Below are 23,320 nucleotides of genomic sequence, written 5' to 3'. Positions count from 1 at the left end.
TGGAAGGCAGCGAAGCATGTTTTGAGATACCTCAAAGGGACATCTCAATATGGATTATGGTACATACGGTCAGAGGGAGTGAAGCTACAGGGCTTCACAGATGCAGATTGGGAAGGGATTCCATCAGATCGGAAGAGCACATAAGGAGGAATTTTCAACCTTGGTTCAGCTGTAGTTTCTTGGTACAACAGGAAACAGAGGTTAGTTGCACTCATCTCAATAGAGGCTGAATACATGGTTGCAAGTCAGGTAGCATGTGAGGCCATTTGGATGCGGAAAACTCTAGCTGGTTTGTTTGATCAGAGGATGGATCCAACTATGATCTATTGTGATAATCAGAGTTGTATCAAACTCTCTAAGAATCCAGTGTTTCATGACAGATCCAAGCATATTGACATTCAGTATCATCATCTCAGAGACTGTGTGGCAAGGAGGATCAGTATATTTCGACCGAGGAGCAAGATGCTGACATTTTGACTAAGGCATTGTCAAAGTGTGAATTCGAGTTCCATAGGAACAGGATCGGGGTGGTAGATAATCCATTTCTTGTTGAGATGGAGTGTTGAAAATAGCAACAAGAAATGTTAAAAATAGAAATTCTAAAAATAACATTGTTAAAGATAGCATTTCAGGATATTCCAATTTTAATTTGTCCTTGAATTAAAATTCGAATTTAGCCTCACCAGCTGTTTGAAAAAATAATTAATTAATTCATCCTGAGTTAATTAGTTGGAGAAACTCAAACATGAAGTCTTTGTGAAGTCATGCAACAATTATCCATTTGATTGAGGAAGTTATCCCTTAATTAAGGAGACAAGGATGAGTTGTAATTAGTTAGCTCAGTTAACTGAGTTAAGTCTAGTTATATTAGTTCCAAACAGTTTGTGGAACTAATTGTGAGTTCAGTAAGTTAATGCATGCATGCATGAAAATAGTGTACTCTAGATAACTGAATATTCTCTCATAAATAACTCATGCATGTCAGTTTAGGCAAAGGCCCAGTTGAGATTAAAGGTAGGGATAATGTACTATCAGTTGCTAGAATTTTCCTATAAGAAAATCTCTTGCATGCAAAAGGAATTCATTCCTTGAGATTTGCGCAGTTTTAGAATGTGTTGGAGCAGTGTGTGAGATCAGTGTCACACAAGGTTACAACAGAAGCACCCAAGGAAAACAACACAAGGAAATAGGAGGCTTGGAGGACAGAGGGAAAGGCATATGAGTTGTCTAGTTTGTCTATGAGCAAGGAGAGGGATTGTACTGAGAGCTGGATAACCGTGAGAGCTAAAGCTTTGTGTAATCCTGAGATATTTCCACTTGTATGATAATACAGATAGCGGGGTTTTTAGTTGAGGGTTTCCCCAGAGTATTCTTCTGTGTTTCATGTGTGATTGATTCTTCTTCTCTGTTATATGTGTTTTGTTTGATCTTGCTGAAAATCGATTAAGCTTCCGCAAGTTTGATTGTAGAATTAGATTAAGTATTTCGCTTTAGTACATTGCATAATCAGATTAATCTATAGTGAGAATTTCTACATGGTATCAGAGCTAGCTGATCTATAGAGAAATTTCTACAACATATTTGCAATTTCCATATTTAGAAAGAATCAATAATTTGGATAAACAAGATAAATGTTTTCTACACTGCTAAAACTATTTAGACAAATAGTTTTTTCACAATCACCACTGTTGTATTTATGATTTGAAATTATTTTGAAATCTTTAATAGAAACACCAACATTTGCAATAAGTTTTGTCTCATGTTGTTCGATAAATTGTGTTGTCACAAACAATGTTATTATCATTTCTACTTTCTTATCTATTGCGATATCTGTTTCTGTCTCTACACTCTTGTCCATCTCTACTGTGACATCATTCGAATTCGATATCTTTTGCTTATTCACAAATAATACTTAAAATGACATTATAATTGAAACTAAGTGAAAACTATCTAATGAAAACAAAATAAGATAACACAAAGTCATTGCCAATGTACATAAATTCTAAATAGATTTTATTTTTAGCAAATACAAATGTTTTATAGAAATGTTCAAAGTACTTTTTTCCTTGTAATTGTTGTCTTGGATCCAAATCTCTAAGTGTTATATGTTTCTTGAAAATTGAAAAAGCTTTGCTTTTAGTTATAGTACATTAAAAATATGGCCAAAAAAAACATTGGGTTGTGTAATGCAAATATAATCAAAGTACAATAAATAGAACATAAACATACCTCTTAGAAAAGTTATCATTGTTTTTAACAATATCTGTCCTGCTTGTGTTCATTTATGTTGCTTTGATGATATGAGTTAGATCAAATATATAAAAATAAGAAAAATAAGAGGTTCTAATTTCATAGCATGGAAGTAATTCAGACATAAGAACTATATGACATTCAAACTTCATTTTTAGCCAAGAATAAAAAATGCCAGATTGATTTGTGTGATTTGTGAAATATTTGAACTTTGTACATCATTGCTACAGGGTTGTACCATATATTGTTTAAACTTTCTAAGTACTCTCATATAGAACAAGCAATGGATTGTTTACCTGTAAAAAAATGCTACACGTTTTTCACTTTCGCTTAAAATGAGCTTGTAAAGATAATTCCTCACGGAGTGCAACTACCATAACAATATCGTACAACTCGGACAAGGATTCTATTTGTAACTAGCTCATCTGAAAAGTAATTTAACATGCATTCGTAACGTGTATGCTAAAAATATTGCATGATGAACACCTAGTGAATGCTTCTATGAACAACACAACCAAAATTAGTGGTTACAATTGTCACATTACCTTATAAATATTGAACATATGTATTAGATAGTCAACGAAGTTTAATGTGCAGATAGGAAAAAATGTAGTAAAAAATAATCGACAGCCAGTGAACTTTGACCACGAGACAAGTGCTATAGTTTCTAGTGAAGTAGGGAGTTTTAAGCACATTTCGTTCATGAACAAATTGCTACTAATAATACAAATTTATCATTGAATAAATTTGATGCAATGCATCATTGTATAGTGTGAAAAAGACTGTTCTTCGAAATTATTATTATTATTGTCATATGCAAAAGTGTCAAAAGTCAAGAAATATGCGGAAGTAGCTTTGAAATATTAATATAATATGAAATATGGGACAACGAGGTAGATCACTAGTCGAAGGAATTCCCCCCTCTTTGACACACGATGAGAGCTCCCCACAAGAAAATATTCAAATAATGAAATGTGCTAAAACTGATTGAAGATCGTTAGTTCAAAGTAGACGCTGAAAGTAATTGAAAAGTTGATGGTTATTGCTGAATAAATTACATTGTGTGCAATGCTTAAATACTATATCAAACCTTAATACTGGTTTACCATCTCGAGAAATCAAGCAAAATCAAAGTTACATGACAAACTCAAAGCTATTTTGTTTAATAATGCTAGTTTTCTGATATGCAGAAGAAAGAGAAATGTTGTGGGAGAACTATGCGAGAAACATTATAGAAGCAAGATTGAGAAGAAATATGCAAAAGTAGCTCTCAAATATTAATCTAATATGAAATATGAGAAAATGAAGAAAAGTATAATAGATACAGTTAGAGACAATGGTACACAATGATAACTTTGCTAAGATGTGTTCTTTCTCTGGCACACATTTTCTTCTCTGCACATTTTTTGTTCACACAACTAAATCTGTAAAATAATAAAAGATAAACATAATAGAAATAGTTGCCTTGTTGTCAGTGATAGGGCACTAATCGAAGAAACATCCTCCCCCCTCTTTCTAGTTTTTCTTATTAGATTTCAAATTGAAATTTATGTTTCTAGTAAAATTAAATTCGCGCCCATAGAGTAAAATTCCCTATGCATCCCAATTCTCTTGCACATACCTTGTACTCCATACATTTTTCAGTGCACATAGATTCATAGCTCTACAACTGCTCTTCTACATGGTTAAATCTATAAAAGTATTAAATGAAAAAGTTTTTTAAATTAATTTCGTCTCCTTTTATTATTATTATCACATTATACAACTTTGGTTTTTTTTTGCTATATATTTTATGTGTTCTGTAGCATGTAATGTTGTATACAGAAAGGCACACTGAAATGTATACAAACATATGAAACATAATGCAACAATGTTTCCATTGCATGTTCTAGACAAAAGAGGCAATTCATTTAATATTGCTTAAAATTCTGAATAAGAGCACCACCGTTCGACTTCTGACAAGCATTAACAAATGTATATTTTTCAACAACCTTGTGCCAATGTTTCCTAAACAATTATTGATGTCTACTTCTTTCTTTGAAAGTCTTGTTACTCTACAACTTATCCTGTTTTTATCAAATCTGCTATTACAAAGATAACCATAAACAAAGCTTACACTGCTTATGTGGAAAGTTTTCTGTGAAGATATTTCATTATGTGGATAGCTTGAATTGTATAGAGTTTTGTCCACACTCCGCACAAACTTTACTCAATTACTAGCGATAATAAGGATATGGAGATATGGATTATTTATTATTGAAATATTACCAATAATATTGTATGGGTTCACTACTTACCTCAATGTTATTGCGAATAATGGTGTTATGGTTATCTTGGTTTAACTAGGCACACTTTATTTATTTTTAATTAGTAGATTATGCAGAGTGTAGAGGTCCACACAATGAAAGCTTGAAAGTTTCTTCATAAGTCCTACACAAGACTAGTGGTTATTTTATTATTAATAGATTGTGGGGAGTGCAAAGGTCTATACAATGAAAGCTTGAAAGCTTCCTCCACATAATGGATTTCGTTCATAGTCCTGCACATATGCATTTGTATTAATTTTGAACATATATGGTAATATTGATATTTTAATGGTTTGAAAATCATGCTTTTAGATTTGATATCTTAATGCTTTGAAATAATGGCATATGTAATAATGCTCTTTAATTTTGATGCAAATTGAATTCTAATATATATATATATATATGTAGATATAGATATAGATATGATAATTAGTTTTAATTTTGATACGTTAATTTAAATTTTAATGATTTCAAATAATGAATGTGGTAGTTTGTAATAATGTGTTTTTCTTTGATCTTTTGATTCTAATGCATTTTAACTCTCTTGAAGTTAGACCACACAATTTGGCTCACATAAGTTATTATTATGGTTGTCTCAATGTAATTAGAATAACTTCTTTTTATTATTATTAATAGATCGCGCGGAGTGCGGAGGTCTAGTGACAATGAAAGCCTCACTTTTCTGCGAATTCCCCTTTGTTGCATTTCCTTTTTGTGACTTGATACCTGCTGTATGGTTCTTGTCCATATTCTTGAGTAAACTTTGTTGATGATTTCTAAATCCTGTTCCTTCATTCTATTTATATGATTCAAGTCATCATGTTGTCTATGTGCGCCCCTTGGCATGCGGCTGCCCATGTTGTTGTGTATCGCACGTCACCCCATGAATTGCTTCACTGAACTCGTGCTTTATTTTTCCACATGTCACCATGTGGCTTGCTTCACTGAACTTGTGATTGCTTTTTCCGCACGTTGTGGCGACTACCACTAATGTCACTTGGTCATGCCCGTCGCACATCTTTCCAGTTCCGTGGACGTTGTGTGTGTATTATAGGCACCCTCCACCTAACTTTCCCATGGTTCCCATCATGAGTTCATGTTGCTTGATGCTTCAACTCACCTGACTGTCGTCTACTTGTGCATGAAATCGACCTATGGATGTCTGGGCACCCTGCTTTCGTGCAGGCCCCCACAGGGTGCTCGCCTTTGTGCCGTGCACTCCACATGATGCCCATAGGACCACATTTTCCAACCAATCATCCTAACACCAGTCCCATGCGTCCAATGTGTCGTGCCTATGCTCCACACCCATCGTATCACAAGACTTTGATGCTAACTCTTAGAATTATAACAAAACACCAAGATTTTTTGATACATTGTACGGAATACAAAAGTGTACATTCATACATTGTTTGGATTTATACATTCTACTGAACATAGTTAATTATTAAAAGGAGACTTCATTTGATCTTAGATACTGTGCGGAAGTCAAATCGAATTTACTTATCTCTACACGTAGCTATTGTTACAATGTCCACACGTAGAGACATTCAACAATATGTGTTGGAGACTAAGCTATTTTTCTTTTTTACGAGGAGAAAAATATGCTAAATGATAGTATAAATGTCTGTTCAATTTTCAAGAAATATTGTTATAATGAATCAATGAGATCATTACCTTTTTGTTTATGTGATGTCCTCCAATATGGATTTTCATGAAAGCATTTAGTTCTCACTGATTTTGATTCTGCTATCGGTTCTACTAGTGTGTGAAGAAATTTCCATGTAGAAATATAGGCCAAATATGTACATACTGTAAGATTTAGGAGTTTCAATAGGCTTTAGTTGATTTCACAAAACATTTTCTACATTTGTGCAGAGCTTTTCCCCTGCGGAACTTTCAATGTGTAGAAAGCTCCGCACAAGCAAGGCTTCACACACTTCTTGTTTGCATAAGTAAAGCTCTGTACAATGCTTATCTGATCCAGGTGGATATTGGTTACCACTCGCCAATTCCACTTGGACCCCCACCATTGTTTCTTTCAGTTTTTCAGTTTCCTTAATTGTAGCACAGTTTACTATTTTTAGCAGTTTTTGGGGTCCTAACTTCCGGATCCATTTTGAGGCCCTAAACGACGTTTTTTTGGCAATACCGCCAACAATTTTCTATCTAAATTAGTCTTTTCCATCATAGTCCTCGGAGATATCTTTCCAATGGGTTATCATGCGCATCAAACGGAGATAATATGACCAACTTGCGACCCCGGGAAGTTGGCTGTCTAACTCACCCCAAGAGGGACCATAAACTCTTGGTGTTACATCTCCTTGGGTTAGGGTTTTCATTGTTTAGGGTTTTCTCTTATTGTTCAATAATAAAAAGGCCCTTGAGCCTCATTGTAATGCAGTTCAGAGGCATGTAGCCGCCACATATCTTCTCAGAGATAAGCTACCATCACCCGAGCTAGTCTTATTTCCATTCTGTTTGTAAGCATATTTCAGTATTTGATATTAATGAAATGAAGTGTTATTTCTACTGCATCTTTGTATTTATGGTTATATATGTAATTTGTTGCATTCCTGTTTAAATCCAGATCAGTGGTATCAGAGCAGTCTACTCTTTCTCTGTTTTTCTTTGCATGTCCTCAACGAGGTCAGGATATAAGGAGTTAGGGATTGAATTGGTCGAACCTTTGCAAGACCAGACTTGCAAATCCCGACGACCTCCCATGGCGGATGAAAATAAAGACGAGGGGACAGGAGATCCTATCAAAATCTTGCTCTAGGAAGCCCTCGAGCGACAAAGGAACACGATGATGGACAACTTTGCCCAGATCCTTCAACGTCTACCTAGGGGCGACGCATCTACTTCTGATAGCTACTCTGGAAGCGCCACACCGGTTAAGGTACAAGTTAACTTTGACATTCCCATATTTGAGGGTTAGATAGATGCAAACACTATAGATAAATGGTTAAATTTGCTAGAAGGATATTTTTCGTTCATGATTTTTCCAGTCGGGAAAAGATCACCTTTGCACTTCTCAAAGCAGCCCCCCACGTCAAGGACTGGTGGGAAACCTACTATGAGCAGAAGGATGAAAGTACGAACTCACTGTTTTCAGCCACACCCACTTAGAACTCGTTTTAGGATGCCATCAAGGAGCAGTACTACCCTATCAGGAGATATGAGGATAAATACATAAAGTGGACAACACTGTGGTAGGGAAGGGACCAAGATGTGCAAGAGTTTACCAATGTTTTTCATACCCTTAGCACGAAGTTTGGTATTAGGGATTTTGAGAAGCATTTGGTTTTCAAGTACCTCGTCTGCCTACACATGTACATCTAGGACAAGATGGAATTCCTGGACATCTCCTCGCTCGACACGACATACTGATATGCGGTTAAGATCGAGCAAAAGTTTAAACAAAAGAAGTGAGACTTTGGATCTGTGAATCCAAAGTAAGGGAAAGGTGCCCCCAAACCGTAGAAAAAGGGATAAAGCCAAGGTGGGGCGGCCAAGGACAACCTGCCAAAGCCACAAGCAAAGAAAAATGCCGTGAAGCCAAAGAAGGACACGAGAAAGTGGTGTGAGTTCCATAAGAGCTCCACTCACAACACAAGTGAGTGTCAGGCCAAGCAATCATTGGTGGCCGAGCTAAAGGCTTCAAAATCAAATGCATGTTACGAATCTGAGTCAGAACCCGACAAGGGGAACGACAAAGGGAAGCAGATTATCAATGCGGAGCCCAACACCACCATTGCCACCACGAAGATCCGGAAGGAGGAACCCAAAGATCCAGAGGAGGAGGAGCGCCTCTTCCACTCCCAGATGTGGGTAAAGGGTTCCCTGCTACAGTTCATATTCGATAGCGGGAGCCAAAAGAACCTCATTTCAGCAGAGGTCGTGAAGCGGCTAGGCTTATCGACCACAACTGTACACCATCGGGTGGATTCACCAAGGACGAGATCTTTGTGTGAGCCAGAAATGCCTCCTTCCATACAACATCAAGCCCTTCACGGATGAGGTATTATGTGACATTACTCCCCTTGATGTTTGTGAAGTATTATTAGTCCAACCATACTTATGGAAGCGACATGATGTGTATGAGTCAAGGCCTCATGCTGTTATTGTTACTTTGGGAAATAAGTTGTACAGGATCTTAGAGGTAGCACCGCCTACGACCATCTCTTTCGTTATTGCAAAATAATGCAGTAAGCTCATTTCCAAAATCGGGAAATTTGTTTTCTTGATGATACGCCCTCAGGGAAAGAAGAATACGGTAGCCACAACCTCCAGACAGGTCCCCTCCGCATGGCAACAACAGATGGAAAAAGTCGTGGAGGAGTACGAGGACATATTCACCTCCCCCATAGGGGTGCCTCTGCACTGTGAGGTCAAGCACTCCATCGATTTGACCTCAAGTGCATTGCTGCCCAATGGACCAACCTATCGATGCTCCGTTCTGGAGAATGACGAAATCAAGAGGCAGATTCAGGAGCTGTTGTAGAAAGGTCACATCTGCCTGAGTTCATTGCCCCGTGGGAGCCTAATCATGTTGGTACAGAAGAAGGATGGGACTTGGAGACTTTGTATTAACTACCGGGCGCCGAACAAGATCACTGTCCGGAATAGGTACCCGATCCCACGGATTGATGACCTTCTGGATCAACTGAAGGGAGGAAAATATTTCAACAAGATCGAATTGAAGTTCAGCTATCACCAGGTACCAATCGAACTCTCCGATGTGTGGAATACTACCTTTAAAGCCAAGGAGGACCTTTTCGAATGGTTGGTTATGCCTTTTGGGTCGATGAATGCTCCTGCAACCTTCATGAGGCTGATGGATGATATCTTGTGGCCATTGACCAACTCATTTGTAGTGGTATACTTGGATGAAATCCTGATCTTTAGCCAGAGTTGGGAAGAGCACCTCCACCAGATCCGACAGGTTCCCCAAACACTACTGCAACACAAGATGTGTGCCAATTTGGAGAAATGCACTTTTGGTATGACCCAGGTTCAGTATCTGGGATACATTATTAATGAACAAGGGGTGCATGTGGATCTAGCGAAGATCCAAGTCATTCAGGATTTGCCAACCCCAACCATTCTGATAGAGCTCCCTAGCTTTCTGGGTCTTGCCAATTTCTACCACTGGTTCGTGTTGGGATTCTCTCATATCACTTGGCCCTTGAGTCAAGTCACCAAGGGAGGAGTGAAAGCAAAATTCTTTTGGTATGAATCTCAACAGAAGGTATTCACAGAGTTGAAACATCGCCTTTTCTATGCACCAGTGCTCACTTTACCAGACTTGCAACAACCATTTGAGACCGAGACATATGCCTCTGACTATGCTATTGGGGCCGTCGTTACTCAATAGAGGCATCCAATAGCATATCACAGTGAGACACATTCAGACACAGTCTGAAAGTATCCCACTTATGACAAAGAGATGTATTCCATTGTGTAGGCTTGCCAACGATGGAAGCATTACATTTTAGGGAAGGAAACAACCATCCACAAAGACCACCGACCCCTACAGTTCATACAGACGCAAGGGAAGTTGCAGAATGATCACCATCAAAATTGGTCCACATACCTGCAGAAGTTCGATTTGAATATCAAGTATAAGAAGGGTAGCACCAATAATTTTGCAGATTGCCTCAGTCGACCACCGATCATGGCATTAACCACCGTGCTCAACTCTTGTGGGCACGAGACATCTAATTGGTCACTTCTCTACAAAAGTGACCTAGAGTTCGGTCACACATACCAGAGGCTCTTGGAGGGTCAGCAAGTTCCAGATTTTCACCTCTAAGATGCCCTGCTATGCCACCTGGGACACCTTTGTGTTCCTTCAAGTGAGCGAGCCAAGATGATTTGGGAAGTGAACTACAATCGGGTCATTGGGAATTTTTGGGTCAACAAAATAGTGACAGTACTGCAAAAGTATTTCTACTACCGAATCTTCGACATGATGTTAGGAAGTACATCAGATCTTGCATTGTCTGCGCCATTGCCAAACCAACCATCAAGAAGCAAGGCCTCTATACCTCGCTGCCTAACCCTAATCGACCTTGGGAATCCATCTCCATGGATTACATGTCGGGCCTTCCTTCTACTGAGCATGGAAACGACTGCGTTTTTTTGGTTGTCGATAGATTCTCGAAGATGGCCATTCTGGCGGCCTGTAAGAAGAATATCACAAGAAAAGCCACGACTAAACTCTTCTTTGAACGAGTGTGGGTACACTTTGGGATCCCACAATATATCATCTTAGATCAGGACAACAGGTTCCTCAATACATTTTGGTCCAGTCTCCCGTCGATACTGTACACCAAGTTCACTAAGTCCACAACTTTCCATCCCCAAACTGATGGCCAGATAGAGGTCATCAACATGATGATCGTACACATTCTGTGCATGTACAACTCAAAGTATCCATGCACATGGGATGAGAGCCTTCCTTATGTCCAACACATCTATAACTAGACTCTCCACAGCTCGACTGGCCACAACCCTTTTCAGGTGGGCTTGGGATTCCAGCCACTATGTCCCATTGATGTGGCCATACCATTTGCAGCTACTCACGCAGATTTGGATCATGTCCAGTTAGAATTTGATAAGGCAAACAAATTCATTGAGCACATCCAACATATCCGCCAGCAGGTCCATGACATTTTGGAGAAATCAAATGCCAAGTACAAGCAGCGACATGATCAACATCGGGTGCCACACAAGTTTCGGGTGGGCGACAAAGTTTGGTTGCATTTGCAGAAGGAACGCCTTACTGGAGCTTATTGTAAACTCAGAACACTTCGATATGGTCCTTACACCATTAGCAAGGCTGTGGGTGACAATTCATTTGAGATCAACATTCCCCCATTCCTTGGCCTGCACCCAGTGTCCAATTTGGACCACCTTCGACCATACTTCCCACCATTGCTGGACACATCATACATTGTAGAACAACTCACACCTAAAGAGTTAAATCTTGATTACATGGAGCAAGCCACAATTGATCGGATCATGGACACGCAAATTAAGAACACTCGCTAGCAGAAGATCCAACTGTATTGAGGTTCAAAGCAAGCCAACTCCTTCACCAGGGCAAGTGGCTCACCAGGGACCAAGTTCAGTAGAAGTTTCCTCATCTCATGCAGGAACTCAACGCAAAGGGTACCATTGCTTCCTAAGAGGGGAGGAATGATATAGGTGGATATTGGTGGCCACCCGCCAATTCCACTTGGACCCCCATGATTGTTTCTTTCAATTTTTCAGTTTCCTTAATTGTAGCAAAGTTTACTATTTATAGCAGTTTTTTCGGGTCCTAAAATTCCGTAACCATTTTTAGGCCCTAAAAGACGTTTTTTTTGCAATCTACCACCAACGATTTTCTAGCTAAAATCGTCTTTACCATCGTAGTCCTCGAAGAGATCTTTCCAACGGGTTATCATGCGCGTCAAACAGAGATAATATGACCAATTCGCGACCCCGGGAAGTTGGCTGTCCAACTCACCCTAACGGGACCCATAAACTCTTGGTGTTACATCCCCTCGGGTTAGGGTTTTATCTTATTGTTAAATAATAAAAAGGCCCTCGAGCCTCATTGTAATGTAGTTCAAAGGCATGCAACCACCACATCTCTTCTTAGAGATAAGCTACCATCACCCGAGCTAGTCTTATTTCCATTCTGTTTGTAAGCATATTTCAGTATTTGATATTAATGAAATGAAGTGTTATTTCTACTGCATCTTTGTATTTATGGTTATATCTGTAATTTGTTGCGTTACTGTTTAAATCTGGATCATTATCCCTCTTGAGAAAACTTGATAATCATGGTAAATGTATTAAATTTTGTTTTCTAATTCCGAAGTGGGAAATTTAATTCACACTATCGACAAGGTTTCATTCGAAATAAAATTCAATATATATGAAAAAATGGTTATCACCTAGTAGTGATGTCCGACATGGCGACAAGTTCTCAGTGTCATAAGGAGGCAAGTTTCCACTGCATAAAAGGAATCTCTATGCAAATTCGATACTGCAAGACGTCTAATTTTGATGTTTATTAATAGTCTAATGTTCATATTTATTTATTATTAGCCTAATGTTAATATGAGTCTAGTGTGAAGTGCAGAAGTGGAGTCAAAAGTTTTATTGTAGGAAATGCTCCTACTCTTTTTCTTATCTCTGCATATAGATTTTGTCGACACCTCCGCACTTCGTACATGTATCTGCTTAACAATATGTCTTAGAATTATAGGAAAATACAAAGATGTGGAAGCTTTAATTACTCGACACGACAACCAATGTTTTAATTGTACGAAGTGTGGAGGGACAATGAACTTCCTTCTGCAAAGATTTCACTATGTGCAATGCATTACCCCATTATGGCAGAATGTGCTGAAAGAAATATGTGTGGCAAAATATTTGTTCATTGTTTATGAAATCTCTTTGCACAATGAAATCTCCCTACACAATGAAACCTTCTCGCACATTGAAAGCTCTCCACACAAAGATCCACTGATAATTGATTGATTAAAGGTTGCGTAGTGCCACATAACACCACAACGCTCCACCACTAATTAATTGATTAAAGGTTGTGTAGTTCTTCCCAACACTAATCGAAATAAAATCGAAATCAAAATCACATAAAATCAATATATCAATTTCATTTCGAAATACAATAAAAATCTTCTATTATGTACAATAGGGAGATACAGGGAAAGTGTAGTAAAATCCTTTCCTGGAGTGTTGCACTTTGCACAAATTTAAAATATTAAGACAATCAACATTATTCAAGTTTCATAGCAAACATAACTACTTGAAAATTAAAAAAATCTTAACCACATTTCTATTTTATGTTGTTGGCATATATGTATCCATGACATAATACAAGATCTCAAAGCGTTGGTCTATAACATTAAGCAATACAATCACAGTAACAAGAACTATAGTGAGTTTCAAATTTCAATCATCATAGCTATGATTAAAATAAATACATAGAATGCCAATGCATATAATATATTATGCAAAGCATAAATAACTTTGAATCTAAGTGGGAATCACTTATATCGGTAATGAAAATGCTCAATGTCTTAGTTCATTAGCTCATTCACTATGATATTTTGGCTTCTTTTCTTTCACTACCTACTCCTGCATTATGGAAAACTAAATGCGTTTGTCCTAATGGGAACTGGGATTTGACTCTCGTGAACCATAATATGGAAAGAGGCAATTGCAAAAGAAAACAAGGAACTACATTGAGCAACTAGACTAGGTGACATTAATAAAATTAACAAATCCCGATGACTGAATACTAGTAAACAGAAAATGAATATGCGAAGATTTAAGGACACTTACAATATGTGAAAGCATATATGCTAATTGTTTCACTATCAATCATCTTCCACATCCATGACCAGTTGAATGAATGCCTTCAACTTAGCTTGAATGCATTTTTTCTTTGGGTTGATTGTAATCTCTAGCCTAACATGTTGATGGAATATATGCTTTTCAATCTCCGTGTCCTCTTATTGTAATTGAGTAGCTAAGACAAACTTCTCATCATTAATACTCATAAAGCCAACTAGCCATTTTCTAATTTCTTCTGAAGTAAAATCATTTATGTCATCAAACTATTTTTCCATTAAGTCTTTTAGCTTTTCTAATTCAAATGTTAGTGTATATTTTGTGATCAATTCAGAATTCCATACGATGCATGGGCCGTCTGGATCTTGAACAATTTTCATCCCCTTTAGAAACACCACTTCTTCTGTTCTTTATGCTTTCACATTCAAAATAATGTTTTCTAGTTTACTAATTCTTTTGGTCTATCTAGCTTTGATTTACCTCATTCAATTAGCATGTGGTAGTTCTATGTTATTTTTATCCATATCATACAATAATTCAAGCCTTTGACCAAAAACTAGTTATTCATTGTTACCAAAACACTTGGCTTTGTCAATATTACTTCTCACCAAATTGAGGAATGAGTTGATTTCCTATGCTAACCGTAGCATATCAGAAATTGCCTGCCATTCATGTTCAATGATTTCTAACCTTTGGCATATATTAGTGACAATATGCCATTTAATTGAATAATGAGTTTCATAGCTCTAATAGATCCATGAAATGTGCTAGTAATGGGAATTTCATATCACAACTTTTGTATTACCATTGGAGTCATCAACAAAGAACCCATATTTAAAGCATTTTATAGCTCTTCTATTGCTGCTTTCAGTACCGGGTTCTCTGCTTACCGTTACTCAATAGACACTACAAGTACATTCCCAATAGCTTCATGAAATCTCATAACACAGTTGGCAGCAATTGCAGACATATGAACATTCATTTCTACTTTATTAATAACTTTCTTATTATGCATCCTTACTTTTCAATTTTCAATGTTTTACTATCCCTGTTATAGATTGCATCTTGAAATGTGACAGAGCGATCATCAAAACTAGAAAATTCTTTAGCAATTTGCTCCATTATTTTTTGATTTTCGTTCAAAGAAGTATTGACCCAATCAGGTAGTAAACCACTTTCAATTTCCACGTTGATAGCTTCTTCACTACTTCCTATTTTTAGGGGACTTTTGGATTTTTCCAATTCAGTAATGTGCATTTTGTTTGGAATAAATGTCCAACAAGGCTCTTTGTCATCCCCGCTAACTGATAGCTGACCGTTGATCAACTTTTCAATTTCAATATCTTTTCATTTTCTTTCACTCGAAGATGAGGCCAGAGAAGTTTCAAATGTGCAAGTTGAAGATGCACAGGGTTTCAGCCTCTTTGTTTACACTTTGTTTCAATGTTGATGCTTTCTTCAATAATTTCTCCAGTACTCATTATCAGTTCTTGATTATTGCTTGGAGCATTGTGACTCTTTTGGCTTTCATTTGCAAGTCTTTTCAACAAACTCTTTATTTTAATAACACCTAGATGTGCAATAATGAAGCCTTCTGAATCAACGTCTCACCAGGATTCAACTTATTTTAAATTAAAACAATGCAAAGACTTTGCAACCTCTGCAAGGTGGCTTCCATTCTTCATGGTTACTTGTCCAACAATAAATGACAAATAAATAAATTGTTTTTTATTTTTCTGTTCAAATTTAACTTGCCAATTGTAGTATTACTTGCAGACTTCGACAATAAAATACCTGTCTATAACAATTCTTGGAAGCAATAATAGTATACATCGAAACTCATAAACTCAAATAATCATATTATTTCCTCTTTCTTCATGTATCTATTTTCCCCAGAGGAAAAATTGTGCTTTGCGACATATTTGATGGGACTCTTATCCGGTTATCATGCAAATAACTTGCTTTACAAGAATATCTTGAATTAGACAAAAAATTAAAGTGGCTTCCTTCCTCCACAATATGGGATAATAGAATTGCATCAGTTCCTCGTTAGAATTGAAGTTAGGTTTATGTGGAAAGTAATCAAAGACATGATTCAAGATGACGGTTGTTATCAAATATTCCATCATGAAGAATCTATCACTTTTGAAAAAAATCGCTAATTGAAAAGCCAATTCATTTGAAATAAGATTATGCGAGTCGAATACACAATTTTTTTATATGAATAATGTAGCACATATAGAATGGATCTTGGGACACTAGACGTAGTTTCTTGGTCCATTAGATGGGAACACAATGAACATAACTCTCTAAACAACTGTCTAAACAAATTAATATCTAGATAGGAAAGATTAGAACAAACCTCAGAAGTTGGTGAAATGAACTCTTGTATGATGTTCGATCCACCTGCCTATGACTCTAAAAAACTCTTTTCTTTTGAAAAATCTAAGAACATATCTAGATTTGGTAGCTTGAGTATGCACCTGAATGCCTCTAAAGTCTTAGAAATAGGAGTATTTTTGGCTGCTAGCGTAATTTTTCTCATCTTTAAATCAAAATTCCGTGCACACGAATAAATGATTTCTCTGGAATCAAATACTTCTCGAATGCATGCAACATTCACTAATTTGCTAGACCAAATCTTATCGCTATTCTTCTCTTGTACAAAGAGATTCACATGCTGCTAATATGTAGCTGACCACTGGAAGCTCTGATCGATAAGCTCAAGTGAGTTAATTGTATAAGTGGAAATAACCTCTTTCCTTCTCCTCTATCCATTTTTTCTCTATATTTTTAATATATTCTGTCGATGAGTAACATCTTCACTGTGCTTACGGTATATATTTATCAATACACTAAACAATTACCACCTATTGTTATTATTCAAGTGAAATCTCTTTTATAGGACACTCTCAATAAATAGCAATTCAAAATAGAAAAGTTGACATTCACTGAAAATAGTAGAAATAATTCGTATAGTCTAAATAGGCCACAATTCCACCCATAAAATAGTATAAATTCTAGCAAAATTTTTAGAAAACCCAACATAGATTTTTGGAAAACCAGATTACAATTGACAAGCTTCCGATTTTTGGTATTATGGTGATTGCTAATAATATTGAATTTTCTGCTTTTTTTGTTTTCGCTATTTGTTACTATTTTGCGAGTGAAATTTGTTTGGTGAAACATTTTAAATAAATAACAATTCAAAAACAATAAAGACAACATTTTCGAGAAATAATTGAAATAATTTAAAAATAATTCTTGAAATTCAGAAACCATTTACTTCATGTACGAAAACAATTAAATGTGAATCTTTTCTAATAATGTCAACTAGCTTATAGGCTATCAATAATCACATCCACTACTATATGATGTCAGTTTACAGGTAATAGCATTTACGTTGTTGATTACATGTTGATTCTTCCATTCACCAAAATAATATCGAACCATAAATGTCATTATGCAGTGTACGACAATGAGGAAAGCATACTTCACACAATGAAAGTTTTTTTTTTGGTTGTACATAATTCTACTTTGTAATTTCATGTCTTTTCCATTTGCAGTGTACTCCTCCTGCATTGATTTTTTTTTTTTTTTTAACAAGATCGGTTGCTATGTATTAATCTGAAAAAAGAGAAGGGCATATTGCCATACATGAAGTGCTTCTTGAGCATTACAGATCCAAGGAGATACAAAATAGTTCCATTCCTTGATCCTAATCCTATTGCTTCTAGCTATTAGACATCTATTGCTACTATAGATTCGCACAAACTGGAAACACCAAAACTTACAACTGCAGCACATAACTAATCAATTTCTATATGGCTAATCTTTCTTGCTGTAGAGTCCTCCGGGTTCTGATCAGCTTCGATTGGTTTTGCACTGGAGGAGGATGAAACATCTTTGTGTTTTTTCTCCATCATATCCCTTAAAATTGAGAGTGATTCCTCTGCATGAGCGCATCTATTACTAAGACCATTAAACTGCTCGTGTAGAGAATGAACTCGATGAAGGAACAAGTTCATCTCTGCGCGATATTTGTTGTGGAGAATTCTGCACTGCTCATCAAATTTTACTTCCAGATTCCGGATTTGATCAGCATGCCTGGCCTCCATGCTATGGACTTGGTCTTCCAGAGCCCTTTGTTGCGCGCGCACCTCTTCAAATTCTGCCTGCAGGTCGCGGCAATGGAAACATTGCTCAGGGCGCTCCATGGGTTTCACTTTTCGAGTGTAAATTCTCTGATGGGCTAACTCTCTGTTCTTTACTGCTGACGCCTCTCTATTACAGAGACTTTGAAGCTGTATCTTGTCTCTGGTGGTGCCCTCTGAGTCCCCTGGAGGGAGAATATCGACGCCTTTTGCAGAAGGGGAAACTATTCGAATAGGAAAGACGCTGAGGGGAAGAGTGTTAGCACAAAGAGCTTCGCTAGAATGGTGAGGACTGTGTCTCGGGCCAGGTATTAATAGCGCTTCTGCACAAATGGGGCGGGAACCATCCTGTGCGTTTCCAAGGTTGATCCACACAACCCAATGCATATCTGCATTGGAGCAGTTATTCTGTCTGGCAGGACGATTGCTTCTTGCAATTCGACGGGTTCCCATGCTTTGAACGGATTTCTCAATCCAATTTCTGAGTGAATTTCCATCATCCATGCCTGCTCTGTTCTGTGCGAATTGACTGTATTCGTGTGAAATGTGAGGTCCGTTGAAAAAGGAGGGCTGAACTGACTGTCCGATCTGTCTCCTGACGTAGATCCTTGCTTCCATACCCAAATTATCTTCTGCTCTGCTGATATTCCTGCAAATGCGGATTCTGTTGATTAGAGTGCCCCATGCTTGAACTGAATGCGTGATCATGGTAATAAGTGGGTTGATACAATGTCATTGCAGCTGAGGTGGCCTTTGGGTCGATCGCATGCCTTGTTGGCATAGCTGTCAGCCTTTTTGTTGAGGCCACGCAAAATATGATAGTAACAGGCCTCCTCCATCAAGTCATGGAGTATCTGGTTTCTATTGTTGATTTGCTGTAATAAGGTGTTAGGTGAGGTCTGCCTAAGCACCATGAGCCGAATTATGATTGCAGAATCGCCGAAGATGGTTGCCTTTTTGATTCCTAGCCTGATCAGTTGCGTGAGTCCTTGAAACAGGGCCAGACCTTCAGCCCTGTTGTTTGATAATTCACCCAGCCCCCATTCAAAATGGAGAATCAACTCACCATTGCCGTTACATATAAGTCCTCCTGCCCCTGCTTTACCAGGATTAGACTTTGAGGCTCCATCAAAAAACATGTGAAACCTGTTGCAGTTGCTCAGCCATTGAGCAAATTCTTCCTCTTTGAGTCTCAGTTTCCAACCATTACTTTTTTCATTCTGCTGTAAATTCTCTTTTCTCGTTGCCTGGACACTGATAGTGTTGTCATGCCCATAGCTAAGCAAATTTCTTTCTTCTATACTGAAATAGTGAGCCTCAATCTTGCCTTGTGTGCGGGTGATGATTGTTTCCACTGCTAAGCTCTTAGCTTTGTGACAAATTACCCTTAAATTGTGATCTTTGTCTTGAAAAACTTTTTTATTTCTGGCCAGCCATATGCTCCAAACCAAAGTTAAAGGAATTGTGTTCCATATCCTTTGAGTTAGATTGCTCTTCTTACCTTTCCAAGGGCAATTTTTCTTCCAACTGAGAGCTGTTTCAGCTATAGTTACCTTTGGTTCCCATGCAACCTCCCCTATTGAGGCCATGTTTTTCCAGCACTTTTTAGCTACTTGACAGTCAAGGAACAAATGTTGCATTGTTTCTTCAGCTTGACAACAGTTTGGACACCAGGAGGGTCCCAGTATGCCCCTCTTTTTTAAGTTCTCTGCTGTTAGGATCTTTCCTTTCAGAAGGAGTTAGAAGAAGAATTTTACTTTGGGAGGGGCTTCCGCTTTCCAAGCCAGTTTCCAATGAGCCCATGTGGCCTGTGGAGAAACGCTTTCACATAGTCGTTGATACCCTGCTTTGGCTGTATAAAGAGTTCCTGTAGGATCCCAGCGATAGCCATCTTTAATCCCTCTTTGGACCGGAGCTTTGCTGTGCAATAGGTTCTTCAGGGCTAGAAAGCTTGTTTCGGGTTCCCTAGGGTAATCCGGAAAGGACCAGCCTGTCCAAACTTGTGTTTGATTTCCCCACTGCGTTATTTGAGCTAAACTCCATATTCCTCTGTTATTGAGCCAACTGATAGCTGGGATTGCCTCAATATTGGATCCTATAGAGCTCTGGCCTAATATTCTGTCAGTAGAGATGCTGATGCTGCTGCCTTCCCCGGGAATTTTTGAGATATGTTGGGCCATGAAGGGGATGATTTTCTTGCACAATTTCCAAATGTTGGTGCTGTCCCTGTTGGGAACATTCGTGTCTAACAGTTGATGCCTAGTACTATTTAGATATTTGGCTTCAAGGACTGTTTTCCACCAAGCTGAGTCCCCTGTAATTAACCTCCAAACCATTTTTGCCCCAAGGGCTAAGTTTAGCAGATGAGGGGATCTTATTCCAAGTCCACCTTTCTCAAGGGGCTGGATGACATTCTTCCAATTGACTAAGTTGAACTTCTTTTTCTCCGTCTTTCCTCCTTGCCAGAGGAAGTGTCTGAGAGCCTTTTCCATTTTGTGATGTAATGCCATTGGAGCTTGAATCAAAGAGAAGCGGTAGATGGGCAGAGAAATCAGACCTGATTTTAGAAGTACTAAGCGGCCTGCTGGGTTCAGCCACATGGATCCCCATTGTTGAATTTTCCTTTTAATTTTGTCAAGAATTCCACTCCAAGTGTCGATCTTCAAAGGTCCAATACCGACTGGCATCCCAAGATAAGTGAAATGACTCCATTCCAGCTTGTGTGAGACTCCAAGAATGTTTGCAATGTTGTGTATGGTGTGATGCGTTGCATTCCAACCATAGACACAGCTTTTAACTTGATTAACCTTTCCTCCTGAATATTCCATAAATTGATCAAGAATCTTTTTGAATCGCCTTGCAATGGTGATTGATGCACCACCCATCAAGAGGGTGTCATCTGCAAATTGTGAATGGTTGATGTTTTTTGTACCCTGCTCAAATTGGATGCCCGTGATGAGGCCAACTCTTCGGTTGTAATCCAAGGCTTTGCTAAAAGATTCAGCCATAAGAATAAATAAATACGGGGACAGGGGGCAGCCTTGTCTAAGACCTCGGGAGGATTGAAAGGCATCACATGGTCTCCCGTTGACCAAGGGGGAAATCCAAGGTTTGGAGATGCAAGCTTTAATCATGCTTATGAATGAGGCATTGAATCCCATTTTGTGTAAAACTGCAAAAAGAAAGGAATGTCTGACCCTGTCAAATGCATTGGCAAGGTCAAGTTTTAGGACAAAGCCTTTTTCCTTTCGACTTATGCTAGAGTGTATAGCTTCTTGCACAAGAAGAATGGAGTCTGATATATGTCGGTTGGGCAGAAATCCACCTTGGTTTTCTGAGATTAATGAGGATAGGTGAGGCTTGAGTCTAGTAGATAGGATTTTAGCAATAATTTTGTAAGCAGAATTGCATAGAGATATGGGCCGAAATCTAGAGAAGGTGGAAGGCCTGTTTTCTTTTGGGATAAGAGCAAGGTAGGTTGAGTTGGTGAAGCCCCCCAATTTGCCTTTCCGGAGGGACCAGGGAATCATTTTTAGTAGGTCTTTTTTTATCAGATGCCAATATTCTCTATAAAAGCTTGTTGGAAACCCATCGGGACCTGGGGCTTTGTCCGGATGGAGGCTCCAGATTGCTGTTTGTACCTCATCTTCTTCTATTTCTTGCGTGAGCTTGCTATTCATTCCTTGTGTAACATTGCGCGTCATGTGCTGGAGTAGGCTTGAATAATCCTCCTCGCTCTTGTCCTCAGATAGTAAATTTTTAAAGTGGGTGGTTGCAGCTGCTTTTATGGAATCTTGAGTTTCATGACTTTTTCCTTCACTGTCTTTGATTATACTCACAGCGTTTCTTATCTTCCTGACTGTAGCTTGCTTGTGGAAGTATGAGGTATTCTTATCTCCATCACGCAACCACAACTGTCTTGATTTTATCCTCCATTTAATCTCCTCATCTCTGGCTGTTTGTCTAAGCTGGGCATACAAACGAATCTCGTCTTCTTTTGCTTGCTGCGTGAGACCCGACGCCTCTATGTTTTGCTGGACTGTCTCGAGACTTTTTTTTAAGTCTTCTTTAATGATCTCAGGTTCCTGATAGTTATTCTTTGCCCAAGATTTGAGGGCCTGCCGAGTTTGCTTCAGCTTGGTTTCCCAAATATAAGCTGGGGAACCCTCCACGTGCTGGGTCCACGCTTGCATCACCGCATCTCTGGCTGCAGGGATTCGATTCCAGAGGGGAGAATATCTAAAAGGGAGGGGTCCCATCTGGCTATGATTGAGCAAAGTGAGAGTGATTGGATAATGGTCCGAAGCGGAGATGTTGAGGATATCAGACTGACCGGTAGAGAAGGTGGATAGAAAGGCAATGTTAATGAGGAAGCGGTCAAGCCTTTCCATAATATTTCCTGCTCCAAGACGCCTGTTGCTCCATGTATATCTTCTGTTCTTAGGCTTTATATCCACTAGATCTTTCTCCTGCATAATATGCTCAAGCTTGCTTCTGAAAGGATCTGAGTTAAAATTTCCTCCTCTTTTCTCATTACTGTGCATGACCAGGTTTAGATCCCCTGCGAGAATGATATTGCTGTCCTGATCTTCTTCTATAGTTGTGTTCAAAGTATTCCAGCAAACTTCCTTTTCCCTGTGGTGGTTTGGTGAGTAAACATTATAAATTTTAACCTCAGCTCCATTGTCCTTACTTTCCAGTTTAACACTGATCCAGTTCTGATGGATTTTGATGAGGCCGCAGTTCCATCTACTATTGTCCCACATTGTTAAAATGCCTCCCGATGCTCCTCTGGCTTCACTGGCACATCCACTATATTGTTTTTGTTGGGAAATGAGTCTGTTGATTTCTGACTGTTCTAGCTTTGTCTCTTGAATGAGAATAATTTCAGGCTTTTCACTTTGTATTAGCTCCCTAAGGGCTGCTTTCTTGGAGGGGTGCCCTAATCCCCTGCTATTCCAGGATAGCAGCTTCATCATGATTTACCAGGGATATGGAGAGGTGCCCGCCTCTCTTTGCCTTTATTGTTGTTTTCCTTATCCGAGTGTCCAAGGATGTAGGATTCGATAGGTGTCTGGGATCCCATTGCTATATCTTTCTGAGCGTTTTCTTCTCTGTGCTGCTTTGCTGATTTCCTGCCAGGTCCATGCTTTTTTGGAATGTCGCTGGGCGCTCCATGTTCCTTTGATGAACTTCTGGTGATTCTTATGGGGTTTGTATCAGGAGAGGGCTGAG

The 23,320-nt window shown here is 38.5% G+C and overlaps 1 protein-coding gene across 1 annotated transcript; it reads right to left on the bottom strand.

Annotated features, from left to right (window-relative positions):
• Positions 1–21,221: 21,221 nt before the first annotated feature.
• Positions 21,222–23,064, bottom strand: LOC149247009 (uncharacterized). Its single transcript, XM_089443104.1, has 2 exons — positions 21,684–23,064; positions 21,222–21,283 (listed from the first exon to the last, which is right to left on the bottom strand). Exons 1-2 carry the CDS (start codon positions 23,062–23,064, stop codon positions 21,222–21,224), a joined length of 1,443 nt encoding a protein of 480 aa, XP_089299230.1.
• Between the last annotated feature and the right edge of the window lie 256 nt (positions 23,065–23,320).

This window comes from Pinus tabuliformis, chromosome 7 (assembly GCF_031772625.1).
Source record: "Pinus tabuliformis cultivar Carrire ecotype Pingquan chromosome 7, CPIR1, whole genome shotgun sequence".
In the NCBI taxonomy this organism is placed as follows: Eukaryota; Viridiplantae; Streptophyta; class Pinopsida; order Pinales; family Pinaceae; genus Pinus; species Pinus tabuliformis.
The sequence above is the reverse complement of the archived record's forward strand: the minus strand, read 5'-3'. Positions and strand labels throughout refer to the sequence as shown.

Coding starts and splice junctions, on each gene's coding strand:
- LOC149247009 (XM_089443104.1), bottom strand. CDS start 23,064: ATGATGAAGCTGCTATCCTGGAATAGCAGGGGATTAGGGCACCCCTCC. Junction 21,284..21,683: donor CCATCCGGACAAAGCCCCAG/GTCCCGATGGGT, acceptor TGCATTTGACAG/GGTCAGACATTCCTTTCTTT.